The 13,873-nt window shown below is 41.5% G+C and overlaps 1 protein-coding gene across 1 annotated transcript; it reads left to right on the top strand.

Annotated features, from left to right (window-relative positions):
* Positions 1-10,007: 10,007 nt before the first annotated feature.
* On the top strand, positions 10,008-10,865 carry LOC113342194. The gene has a single exon (XM_026586815.1). The coding sequence runs from the start codon at positions 10,008-10,010 to the stop codon at positions 10,863-10,865; it is 858 nt and encodes a 285-aa protein (XP_026442600.1).
* Positions 10,866-13,873: the final 3,008 nt, after the last annotated feature.

Genomic DNA, 13,873 nt, shown 5'->3' with positions numbered 1-13,873 from the left:
GCAGTATGAGGGTGCATGGAAATTTAAGTATAATTGCTATACTTAGAAATGTTGACATAAACCCGGGCGCACTCCGAAAAGTTATCTACGCTAAATTCGCGGCAAGATGATCGTAAAAGAACGAGGTCATCATAGGCACGCTGCGACGTACAGTCGGGAAGTACGGTGGTTAATTGAGGAAACCAACCCGTGGGTTTATTGAGGAAACCCACATGTCTTATTGAGGAAGCCCAACCGGACTTATTAAGGAAGTCCGGAGGTTTATTGAGGAAACCAAACCGTGGGTTTATTGAGGAAACCCACATGGCTTATTGAGGAAGCCCAACCAGACTTATTAAGGAAGTCTGGAGGTTTATTGAGGAAACCTACCCGTAGGTTTATTGAGGAAACCCACATGGCTAATTAAGGAAGCCCAACCGGACTTATTAAGGAAGTCCGGAGGTTTATTGAGGAAACCAACACGTGGGTTTGTTGAGGAAACCCACATGCTTATTGAGGAAGCCCAACCGGACTTATTAAGGAAATCCGAAGGTTTATTGAGGAAACCCACATGGCTTATTGAGGAAGCCCAGCCGGACTTATTAAGGAAGTCCGGAGGTTTATTGAGGAAACCAACCCGTGGGTTTATTGAGGAAACCCACATGGCTTATTGAGGAAGCCCAACCAGTCTCATTAAGGAAGTCCGAAGGTTTATTGAGGAAACCAACCCGTGGGTTTATTGATGAAATCCAAATGGCTTATTGAGGAAGACCAACCGGACTTATTAAGGAAGTCTGATGGTTTATTGAGGATAAAACTAGTAGATTTAAAACAAGAATAAAACTAGTCTGATTTAAACATTTAGTCATATGAATCTAATATTTTGGTGTTATCGTTGCAGGTATTTAATTATATGAAGTTAGTTTTCTTTTATATATTTTTGTAGACAAAACTCCTAAAATCCCAATTATAAAGCAGAGGTCGGTTTTCGTATTGGACGGGCTAGGTGCCTCACACCTTCCTAGCCCGTATCTTGATTTCCGGACCTGTTCTCTGGAAATTGGACCATTGCTCTATTGGGTTCCAACTCCCTAAGTTGGGTGGCGATTTCGTATAATAATAATTCCACGTGTATTTCCATTTTAGATATTTGAGAGATCTTAACCGATTTCGGCGGTATCTACAGTGGTGACTTCACTGGGGACTTTGAGAATCTAACTTGAGACATATTTAGGATTTCAGGGTTTTATTTATCACTACTCGGTGTTTGCACACACACACTGCACGCACCCATTTACTTTGCACTTTCATTTTGCATCGTCCGAAGTCCGATTTTAGGAAAATTCTCGGCTAGTAATATGAACCCACTGGGCGTTATCAGCCGAACCACCACAAGCCTTAGCCTAGTACCAAAGAAGACTAGTTTCGACTACGTCTGTGGTATATTCTGCTAAGGTAGCCCAAGCCTACCCAAAAGTTAGTAAAACCTGCATGGACGTGCATTAATTGTAAATTGCATTCATTGTTGCACAAAGTCCGAGGCATAAGCACCCTTGTGTTACCATATTCTTTTATTTCCTTGAAAATAAGAACATGACCATAGAATCCGAAACAAATACGATACTGGGGTAATGGCCTGGTTGCGAGAACAACTCCAAAAGATGTTGTATAATAAGTTCACTAAACTCGGAGAAAAAACCAAGAAGTTGATTCTTGAAACTATTGCTGAGACTCTAAGAAAAAATGATCAGTCTAGAATGGGAGACAATGATAAAATTAATGATGATGAAGTCAAAGAGGAAAATTTTGTAGATTTGGGAGAAAACACTGCACGTGAACGAAAATTATCACGGAGACTCAAAAGGGTTGAAAGGACCCTACAAAAAATGGATATGGGTATATTAGACACACATGGGCTATATCCTTATTCCGATATCCGTTTACCTCCTGGCTTCAAATTTTCGGATATGGACAGATATGATGGAACTGGGTGCCCGAAAACCCATATTCGCATGTACGTTGGGTACTTAAAACCATTGGGTATTAGTGAGGGGTTGTTAATACAGTTGTTTCAGAGAAGTTTGACCGGTACGGCCTTAAAGTGGATGATGAAGACAGACCCAAGTCTAGATTCGACTTGGCAGGATATGGTTGGTCCCTGAAATTCAGTTTACTCGAAAACACTTAGAGGCAGTCAGACAAGAACTCAATGAGGCATTTACAAAGTTCTTTCCACGTTGGAGGACTAAGTCGTTAGAGCTCGATGAGAAATTAATCGAAGAAGAGATGGTGGATATTATAATGAATTGTTTTGAACCGCCAGATATCATCTTACCGTCCAACGTTACACTATTAATGGAAGGCAGGTTTACAGATCGAAAATGCATTGGACACGGGAAGAATGACAAGGTTGACCAACCAGGAGGACTCGAATGGAAATAATTGTGGAAGGGCCACATTTACAGATGAAAATCAAGTGAATATTGTGCCAGTTGCATCAGTAATTGCATCACCCACGGGACCATACCAGGGACAGAGCCAGAACTGGAATCGGGGAAGATATGGAGCAGAGGCAAAACACCCATTACACTATCATCAAAGTGAACCAAAGGTCAATTTTGTCTTTCCAGAAAACCATACAAATTTAGACAACTCAATCTACAAGCAAGAATCTGCTGTCAATCGACCTGTTCACGTTAGTGAGCTCTTCGCGGATCAGGTACAAACTGTAAATTCATTTAATTCAACTAATCATCCTGTTTTTTTGTCTGAAATAATGGCAGATTATTATGGAGTTGAGAAACCGAGGAACATGCCAAATTCCAACCGATTCCCAACAGAGCATGTGCATATCTCTGACCTTCTATCAAAGCGGGCGGCACCCATTAGGCCTGTTCATATTTCAGAGATCTTGTCTTATCCCGTTCAACCACCAGCGAGTTCAATCTACCTCTCAGATATCTTGCTTGATCCAGTGCATGTAACGAATCAATCTTCTTCTAGGTGGGAGGATCCGTTTAAAAATAAGGGCGGTGATGGAGTTAAAAATGTAGCAAGAAGCAGACCCATTTACAAGCCACCTCATCTCAGGGATAAAAATACAATGCCACCTACACAACCATCACCCGGGTTGAAGTCTACAAGACAAGAAGATGAACAAAAAGTGGTAAGAACAATAGAGGCTGAGTCAGGTAAGTCTCTAACTCATTTTGTTGCATCAATTCGACCGGTTAAGGGTACATCACCTGAATTTGTAAATAAGTCTTTTATTTCCAATATTTCAAAAAATCCAAAAAAAATAAAAAACCTAAAAGACCAAAAAGATTTTGTTTGTAGGAAAAATGTCTTGAAGAACAATGTACTTGGCATAAATAAAAGGCTTGAGAATTCTGGCAAGTCGTGGGGACTGTGGAACCACCAAAAAGAAAAACCTGAACCGGTTAAAGAAGTAAAGTTGGTCAATCAGAGCAAGAAAGGTCAACCTTTAAGGGCACCTCAGAGAAAGAAGATGAATACGACCAAAATGTTGATACAATGCAAGAATGTGCCAATACAGAAGACAGAAGTAGTGAATTCAATCGAAGAGAAACCATTGTAGTTAAGATCAGAATGGATGTGGAACACCAATGATAAGAAGGAAGAGAGATTCAAAACACATGAAGATGAGATTTTTCCACCATATAAAGGCAAGATGACGAATCCTATACCTAAGAAAACATTTTCTTACAAGGACGTGTTAATAAATTTAAAAAATGATGGAGCAACTAATTTGAAGGCAAAGAATGATATTCCCAACATAAAGTTCAAGAAAACAATTAATCAGAAGGAAGTGAATGATCTTCCCAGCAGAAGATTCAAGAAAGAAACAATTAATCAGAAGACAATAAATAATATTTCCAGCAGAAGGTCCAAGGAAACGATTAATCAGAAGACAATAAATGATTTTCCGAGCAGAAGGTTCAAGGAAACGATTAATCAAAACACAATGAATGATTTTACCAACAGAAGGTTCAAGAAAACAATTAATCATAAGGCAATGAATGAGAAGATGATGAATGATTTTCCGACTATAATTAATCAGAAGGTAATGAATGACTTTCCAAGAGAGGGGTGTCGGGGTTCAAGAAGATGAGGCAAGCAAAATTTCGAGAAGATCCAAGAATCGTACAGAATAGAAGAAATGTTCAACCATTTGATCGGGTCAACCAACATAATCCAGGCCCAGCAAGTGTTACTCGATCCAAGAAATACCATACCTAGGTAAGTTCTCAAATCTATCTAAGGGCGACGAACGCTCATAAAACTTAAGGAGATTTTTTTTAAGAAGTCAAATATCTCTCTCATAGTGTTATACTCTAGGGGCAGAGTCGTCATCATGTTTGGCCCCTTTAGTCCGTCAGTCCCAAAAAAATAAAAATAAATAATAATAATCTACTAGGGGCAGAGTCGTCATTATGTTAAGCCCTCGTCAAAAAAAAAACCTAGGGACATCGTCATCATCGTACTGGGCCCATGTCATCAGAGTATTTCAGTCTTTTATTACAGTGTTGGGTGTGTTGAAGTCTTTTTCAAGTAAATAATTTAGAGAGAGATAAGTTAGTCCACTTGTATATCATCATTAGTCATGTATGTCATCTCCTAAAGTTCTATGGGCAACGGACGTCCAAACGGGTAAATTAAAAAAAATGAATTCTTTAATCAAACTAATTTCTTAGGATCTTATTATCAGTATTATGTTAATATATGTCATACTATCCGTATTATGTTAATACGCAACATAACGAAGTGCACCTACAATGCCCAAATTAGTCTCTTTCAATGTGTTAGGTGTTTATAGATAATCCCCGAAACGATATAAGTTATAAGTTGTATAATTGTCTTTTTCTGAATATTTGGATAAGTTAGCTAAGTTGTAGTCTTTTTTAATATATTGTTACACTCAAAACGAAAAGGAGAGTGATAAAGAAAAAATAAAACAAAATGGTTAATAAACAACCACTTGGGAAAATTTAGTAGCACTTAAAAGAGATGGAGGAAAAGAAGAGTCGTGTGGAGGAAATTGAAGATTTGAAGCATCGAACGTCATCCCTAGAAAACATCAAAATCCTGAATCGTTTTACAGTTTGAAGCCAATTGATGAAGTTAATTATAGCTGGGAGATAGCTGGGAGGATTGACAGATTTGAAAATTTGGATGGGGACGGTAATATTTTTGGTGGCATCTATCAGACAAGTGGCAGGTCAGGATTCCAAAACCTTTGTATATATTGAGTATTTTGTTTTTCACCTTTTGTTTTTGAAAATTATTTTCTAGAATTTTTTTCTTAAGTAGGTTTTTCTTTTGTATGTGGTTGACGAAGCAAAATTGTTTCTTTAGGATTCTGAAGAGGACTTTCTGCGTGTTTTGTATTGGAGACTCTGCAGTTTGTATTGTGGTTTTTCTTACCTTCCTCTGTGAAGGTATAATTAGAGTTTTGTTATATGGTAATTTGAGTTTTCATTGGTGTTGAAACCTTAAATTCCCATACACTAAACACTAATTTTTATTCTTGAGTTGAGATAGTTGCACGTAGCCTTTGTCATTCTTTTGTTCTCCCCAATCTTCATTGTACACAGTTAGGGTAGTTATATTTTCTCAGAAGATGCCGAGAACTCGTCCATCATCGGGTAAGGGGGCTTCATCTTCTCGAAATGGTTCCGGTTCTTCATCAGTAGTGCCTACTGAAAATTCTTCATCCCTGGCGGATAGTAAGTCAGATGACGACACGTCATGCCACTGTCCTTACAAACACTTTGAAGAATGTATGGATGGTGTGAATGGGAGGGGTTATGCTAAGACATCTATTCTCAAACACATACAGGATAAGCATTTATTTATTGTGAATGGTACGACCATATGCATGGAGAGAATCTGCACTGAACCTAGGGTTTACAAAGCCTGGGAAAAGTTGTTGAACCGTCTGCAAATGTGGTTGTGCTACCCATGTATGCAATGGTATTCGTGGAAAAGACCCTGTAGATATCTTGAAGGTGGTGTCTTACTTGGCCCTTTCAATGGTAGAGGTGCAAAGTTTTTACTATACGGTGTTGTTAAACCCACTCCACAGGACGCTCCTTCCCATTGTTCCTCCACTGTTAAGCAAGACGATGTTGCTCAGTCAAGCAGTTCAATCTATGGGAGTGATTCATTGGGTCTGACTATGGAAATGCTTAATCTGGTTCTCCAGAAACAGATACCAACTATTTTAAGCATTCCTCCACAGTGCAGACTTAACTTTTCTAGAGCCTTGAAATCATCCCTAGATACAGTCTTATCCAACCCCAATGACTTAACCCACTGGCTTCAATTACTTCTCTTTCCTATCTGCACTCTCAACCTTTATTTTCCTAAAAACTCATCAGAAGAGAGATCAGGGAACAAAAAAAGAATTCAGGGGGCCTCAGTTAATCATGCACTGACAACATGTAGAGAACCACAGGGATGAATTACTCTGGTTCAACGAGTCCTTCAAGAGCATAAAGAGAACCAAAAGAACAGAAGACAAGCTAAGAAGAAAAGAAGAACTAATGTTGATGCCTGCCGGAAAAAGATTAGTTGTGGTCATTATACTGTTGCCATTAGAATTTTATTGTCTAATGGTGTTGCGCCATCTACTCCAGATACCTTGTATGAGTTGCAACAAAAACACCCCCATGCACCCCTCCTGTCATACCCACCAGCAATATCACAATTGCACCTGTCTCCGTCGACATCAAAGCAGTTTAGAAGCCATTAGAAGCTTTCCTAAGGGAACGTCCTGCGGTAGGGATGGCTTACGCGCACAATAATTATTGGATGCTTTAAGTGGTCCTGCTGCTGCTGTCTCAGAAGATTTGCTAAGTTCAATTGCTGTTGTGGTGAATCTGCTGTTATCGGGGCAGTGTCCTGCCATTCTTGGGCAATACATTGCTAGTGCTCCATTAACGCCACTTCTTAAACCCGATGGTGGCCTTCGACCCATAGTAGTAGGGACAATTTGGAGGCGACTTTGTTCCAAGATAGCTGCAACCTCAGTAGGGCGTGAAATGGCTTGTTGTTTGGGTGACCATCAACTCGGCGTGGGGATTCCTTGTGGAGGAGAAAGTATCTTACATGCTGCAAATATACTGTTGGAACTAAAAGGTACACAAAACAACCTTACCATGATGCTTGTAGACTTTTATAATGCCTTAAATTTGGTTGATAGAACAACTTTAATTCAAGAAGTGAGACTTATATGTCCTAGCATTTCGAGGTGGGTTGAGTTCTGTTACGCTCAACCTGCACGCCTTTATTACAACGAGTCTATATTGTCATCTGCACAAGGGGTCCAATAGGGAGACCCCCTTGGCCCCCTAATGTTTGCATTAGTTTTACACCCCCTAGTCCACAATATAGCTGCTCAGTGTCCATTGGATATGCACGCTTGGTACATTGACGATGGAACCATCATCGGAGACACGTTGGAGGTTTCAAAGGCCCTAAACATTATACAACAACAAGGAGCTGCAAGAGGTTTGTTTTTGAACATCATGAAGACAGAAATTTTCTGGCCGTATGTTGATTCAAGAAGCCTTACAGAGGGAGTATTCCCGGACAGTGTAATCAGTCCTACAAGTGTTGTAAAATTGTTGGGAGGGCCTGTTAGTCTCGAAACCCAATACTGCAGCGATTTAGTTAAGCACAAAGTTGACAAAACTGTGCATCTCATGAACTCAGTTAGACAGTTGAAAGACCCACAATCTGAGCTTCTACTCCTTCAAAACTGTACAAGAGTTTCGAGATTATATTTCACCCTTCGTACTACTTGCGCTAAAGTTCTTCTTGTATCTATTGCCGAGTACGATCAACATTTGTTTCAATATTTGCAGCATTTGGTCACCGGTGATGGTGCGGGTTTTGTCCCCCTACACCGACGACTCGTTACCTTGCCAATTCAAGACGGGGGCTTTGGTGTCTATACAATGGCTGACACTAGCCACTACTGTTACTTGGCTTCGCATATTCAGAAACAACACCTACAGGAATCTATTTTGGGAACCATGGACACCTCTACACCGAGTAACAACTATCAGTATGCCCTCAACATGTACATGCAAGCTTGTGGTCTCACTACTTTCAACAGCAATTCTACTGCCCCCCATCCTATGAAAACCTTGGCAATACAATTTTTTGATGTTGTTACAAAGGAGATACCATCCAAGTTTGTTTTGACAGAGAGATATGTGATGTTGTGGAAGAGTAACAAGGTGACACACGCGATGGACTATTTGAAAGCCATCCCTATTTCTGGACTTAATCATACGCTTGCACCACGTCAGGTTCGGGCTGTTGCCTAGTACCGGCTAGGCATCCCTTTGTTCCCTGAAGATAGTGTATGTTCTTGTTGTGGTCGCCACATGGACGTTTTCGGAGATCATGCTCTTCATTGTGCAAGCGAGGTTGGCATCAAGTTCAGACACAATGAAGTAAGAGATGTCGTTCTGGATATTTGCTATAAATCTAGTGTGGCAGCTGGAAAAGAGGTATCTTTGTTTTTTCTGACATATAATGCTAATACTCTCAAACCTGCTGAATTTCTCATATACAATTGGATGAATGGTCGTGACACCTGTTTTGACGTCACTGGAGTTTCACCCTTTGCTGGTGGAAGGAGTCATAATTTTACGCCTGGGCATGCCATTGCTGAGGCAGTCAAGCGTAAACACAGAAAATATCTAGACAAGTGTACAGCTCAGGGATATGCGTTTTGTGCTTTGGCCTTTTCAACCTTAGGAGAGGTTGGAGATGACTTCATTATCCTGTTGAAGAGGTTGAAGAATTGCTTGACCAATTACAATGTTAACAACAAAGTAGGAGGTTCTCTATTTTATAGGGTAGGTTTGGCTATCCAAAAAGGTGTCAGCGCCCAGATTGTGGCTCGTCTCCCGCCCATTCATGTGTAAATAAATAAATAAATAATAATAATAATAATAATAACGGGCCCTAGCTCAGCTGGTCAACCCCGTTCTTCAAAGGTGATGCGTTCCAGGAGGTCCCAGGTTCGAGTCTTCGATGGCGTAACATTGCAGGAATTAACATGGAAGGTGTTGTTAGCTTGCACCCCTTGTGCCACAATCTCGTCCCCCAGTCCGCCTTTTCGGCTCCCCTTGGCAAGGTTACCCATGAGGCCCGCTGGTAGGCTAGCACAACAACATGTTAATTCATGTAGTAGTACGCCGTTGGAGCTTAGCTTGTTAGGCTTCCAACTAGTTATGTAATCATCGTTATCCAATAATAATAATAACTTTATAAAAAAATAAATAATAAGAATAAGAATAAGAATAAGAACGTGCCCCTAGCTCAGCTGGTCATCCCCGTTTCCCAAAGTTTAATGCGCTCCAGGATATCCCAGGTTCGAGTCCCCAATGGCGTAATATTGCAGGAATTAACATGGAAGGTAGTATTATTTTGCCCCCCTTGTGACACAATCTCAGCCCCCCTCCCGCCGTTTCGGCTCCCTTGGCTAGGTTACCCATGAGGCTCGCTGGTAGGTTAGCACAACAACCTGTTCAATTAATGTAATAGTATGTCGTTGGAGCTTAGCTTGTTAGGCTTCCAACTACTTTGATGTAATAATATTTATCAATGTGAAATAAAAAGGAATAATAATAATAATAATAATAACATGGTAGGTTGAAAAGGCCAAAGCACAAAATAATAATAATAAGAACGGGGCCCTAGCTCAGCTGGTCATCCCCGTTCCCCAAAGTTTAATGCGCTCCAGGAGGTCCCAGGTTCGAGTCCTCAATGGCGTAATATTGCAGGAATTAACATGGAAGGTAGTGTTAGTTTGTCCCCCTTGTGACACAATCTCATCCCCCCTCCCGCCGTTTCGGCTCCCTTGGCTAGGTTACCCATGAGGCTCGCTGGTAGGTTAGCACAACAACTTATTCAATTAATGTAATAGTATGTCGTTGGAGCATACCTTGTTAGGATTCCAACTAGTTTCATGTAATAATATCCATCGAATGAAGAGAAATAATCTTGGTCCGTTGCTCTTTGCACTTACTCTCCATCCTGTTGTATTGAGCATCACCTCCAAGTGCAAGTTAGACTTAAATGCATGGTACCTCGACGACGGCACCATCATTGGTGATACGTTTAAAGTCTCCAAGGCCTTGGATATAATCCAATCTGAAGGTGTCCGCAGGGGTCTTCACCTAAACATCACCAAAACCGAGTTATTTTGGCCTACACCAGATCAACGGAGTTTAATTCCAGGCATTTTTCCTGCCAACATTGGTCGACCCTCAACTGGTGTCAAACTCCTAGGTGGTCCTGTCAGTCTAGATTTGCAATTCTGCAAGGAAATGGTGATGCAGAGAGTGACTAAAACCATCAACCTCATGTCAGTCGTCAAGAAGCTCAAGGATCCGCAGAGCGAACTATTATTATTGCGCAATTGTACTGGGGTCTCCAGATTATACTTCACTATGCACACAACAAATCCCTTAACATTGCAGCAAGCTATGACTCACTTTGACGATCACCTCTTTCATTATTTGCGACAACTTATTACTGCAGATGGGGCAGGATTTGGTCAATTGCAATACCGCATCGCTACCCTACCAATCAAATACGGAGGTCTAGGCGTATATACGATGCATGACACCAGCAATTACTGCTACTTGGCTTCACAGTTTCAAACTCGGGCTATACATGATGTCATATTGAAGGACATCCCTCCTAACAGTTCAAGCTCAACATATCAGCAAGCCTTAGCAGCCTACATCCAAGTTTGTGGTCTTACCTCTTCTCACATAGCTTTGACGATACAGCCCCTCATTCTATGCACTCCCTGGATGTTTTATACTTCGAAGCAGTGAAGAAACGGATACCCACAACCTATCATTTGAGTGTACGTGACAGTGTATTATGGCAGTGCAACAAGCTCAAACACGCCCAAGATTATTTACTTGCCATACCCATTGCTGGTTTGAATCAAACCCTTGGACCTCGTCATTTCAGATGCGTTCTCAGCTACCGACTTGGCATCCCGCTGTTTCCCGAAGGCAGTCATTGTTCGAGCTGTAATAAGGAGATGGACATATTTGGAGACCATGCCTTACATTGTGCTAGCGACGTTGGACTCAAATTCCGGCACGATCTGGTACGTGACATTATATATGTATCAAAGCCGGTGTCGCATCACGTAAAGAAGCAGCCTTAGGTTTTATTTCAGATGAGAATGCTGCTTTGAGGCCTGCTGACTTATTAGTACACAGCTGGGAAAACGGCAGAGATACATGCTTCGATGTCACAGGCGTTTCTCCCTTCACTGGGGAAATTCGTTCTTTCACCCCGGGCCAAGCTCTCTCTAAGACGATTCTCCGTAAACGCAAAAAATATTTAGAGAAGTGTGAGTCTCACGGATATGGCTTTCATATTCTCGCTTTCACTACATTAGGTGAACTAAGTGAGGACACGGTGGCTTTTGTAAAGAGGTTAAAGAACTGTCTATCTCACAATGACGCAAATTGTGGCACTGGCAGTTTTCTTTTTCATCGTTTAGGTATTGTTATTCAAAAGGGTGTTGGTTCTCAGCTTGTAGCTAGGTTACCAACACTTTCCATGTAATATTACTCTTTTCCCTATTTTCAATAAAATCCCTCAGAGGTACGTTTCAATAATAATAATAATAATAATAAAACGGGCCCCTAGCTCAGCTGGTCATCCCCGTTTCCCAAAGTTTAATGCTCTCCAGGAGGTCCCAGGTTCGAGTCCCCAATGGAGTAATATTGCAGGAATTAACATGGAAGGTAGTGTTAGTTTGCCCCCATTGTGACACAATCTCAGCCCCCCTCCCGCCGTTTCGGCTCCCTTGGCTAGGTTACCCATGAGGCTCGCTGGTAGGTTAGCACAGCAACCTGTTCAATTAATGTAATAGTATGTCGTTGGAGCTTAGCTTGTTAGGATTCCAACTAGTTTCATGTAATAATATCTATCCAATAATATAATAAGGGCATGAGAGAGAAACTCCGGGCGATTTACAGGCGACAGAAAGTCTTCAAATTTGTTCCAGCAATTGCTTCGATTGATGCCATTCTTAACCACTGTTTCTCACCAACCGATGTAGTTACAGCGGTTATTTTTTACAGTTGCCATGCGTAACACTCGTTCTAGATCATCTTCCTCATCACAACATGGGGTATCATCATCTGCTGCGTCGTCTTCTGTATCAGAGTCTCAATACTTTAGCCCAGCAACGGATTTTACTTCATCACGTGATTTTGGTGAAGATACAGAGTCATACGGTGATCACTTCCATTGTCCTTTTAAAGGGTTTTACGATTGCAGAGACGGGGTTAATGGTAGAGGGTTCGTTCGCAGTTCGTTCACCAGACACCTTAACGATAGACATTTTCGTACAGCAGAGGCTAAACAAACCTGCAAGGAGAGAATCGGCAACAACTTGAATGTTTTTACATCCTGGGAACGAGTTCTAGGGTCATTACAGATGTGGATCTGCAGTTTATGCATGAGTATGCATGTCTGGAAAAAACCCTGTCGTCATTCAAGCCATCAGGGAATAATTGTCTCAGGGCCATTCAATGGGCAATGTGCTGATTTCCTTATCTATGATATTACCAAGCCTTTTGCGAATGCCGAAGACACAACAGACACTGTGGTTGAGAATACTCCATCCCTATCTGTAGTACTGCTCAATGAAGTCTTTCAAAGGAAATTTACTACTATCAATAGTATTCCTCCACCTTGTCGACTGAACTTCTCAAGAACTCTTAAATCATGCTTGGATGCTGTCGTATTAAGTCCCACTGACTTATCATCATGGATAAAGTTATTGATCCTTCCTATTTGCACTCTCAACCTCTACACTCCTTAGAGCACACCCGAAGAGCGGTCTGGCAATAGGAAGCTCCTGCAAGTTGCTTCTATCAACCGTGCAATACTCACCTGGAGAGAACATAATGGATGTGTTACTCTCATCACCAAACTGTTGGAGGTACCAAAGCGTAAGCCAGTGAGCAAACCAAGAAGCAAGAAGACTCAAGAGAGTGCCAACTTGTAGGCTTGCAGAAAGAAGTTGAATTTTGGGCACTATACATCGGCTATTCGAGTTCTCTCGTCAAATGGTATTGCATCATGCACTACAGATACACTCACAGAACTGCAGGAAAAACACCCACATTCTCACCCTCCTACTATACCCGCTGAAGCAATCACTGCTGATCCCATTGCTGTAGACACGGGTTCAGTTCTTGGTGCTATAAAAAACTTCCCCAAAGGAACATCATGTGGCAGGGATGGTCTCATGGCACAACATCTACTTGATGCCATGAGTGGAGCAGCAAGCGCAGTTGCAGATGAGCTTGTAACATCAATCACAAAGGTGGTAAATATCTTACTCGATGGAAAATGCCCTGCCATTCTAGGTGAATACATTGCCAGTGCTCCCCTTACGCCGTTGCAGAAACCTGGTGGTGGTCTCAGACCTATCGCTGTGGGTACCATATGGGGCAGGCTAGTTTCCAAAGTTGCAGCGGTGAAAATTGGAAAGGAAATGTCTACCTATTTGGGAGACTACCAGTTTGGTGTGGGAGTGCCATGTGGTGGGGAAAGTATCCTCCATTCCGTCAACAGACTCATGGAGTTAAAAGGTACAATGAACAATAATTCCATGTTACTCATCGACTTCTTGAATGCATTTAACATGGTAGATAGTACAACACTAATCCAAGAGGTCAGATCCCATAGTCCTGCAATTGCTCAGTGGGTCGAATTTTGTTATGCTAAACCGGCTCGGCTATACTATAATGCGTTCATCCTATCCTCGGCTAAGGGAGTGCAACAAGGTGACCCCCTTGGTCCGTTG

This window comes from Papaver somniferum, unplaced genomic scaffold (assembly GCF_003573695.1).
Source record: "Papaver somniferum cultivar HN1 unplaced genomic scaffold, ASM357369v1 unplaced-scaffold_35, whole genome shotgun sequence".
Classification (NCBI taxonomy): domain Eukaryota; kingdom Viridiplantae; phylum Streptophyta; class Magnoliopsida; order Ranunculales; family Papaveraceae; genus Papaver; species Papaver somniferum.
Note: the sequence above shows the minus strand (reverse complement) of the source record. Positions and strands in the feature narration are given on the sequence as shown.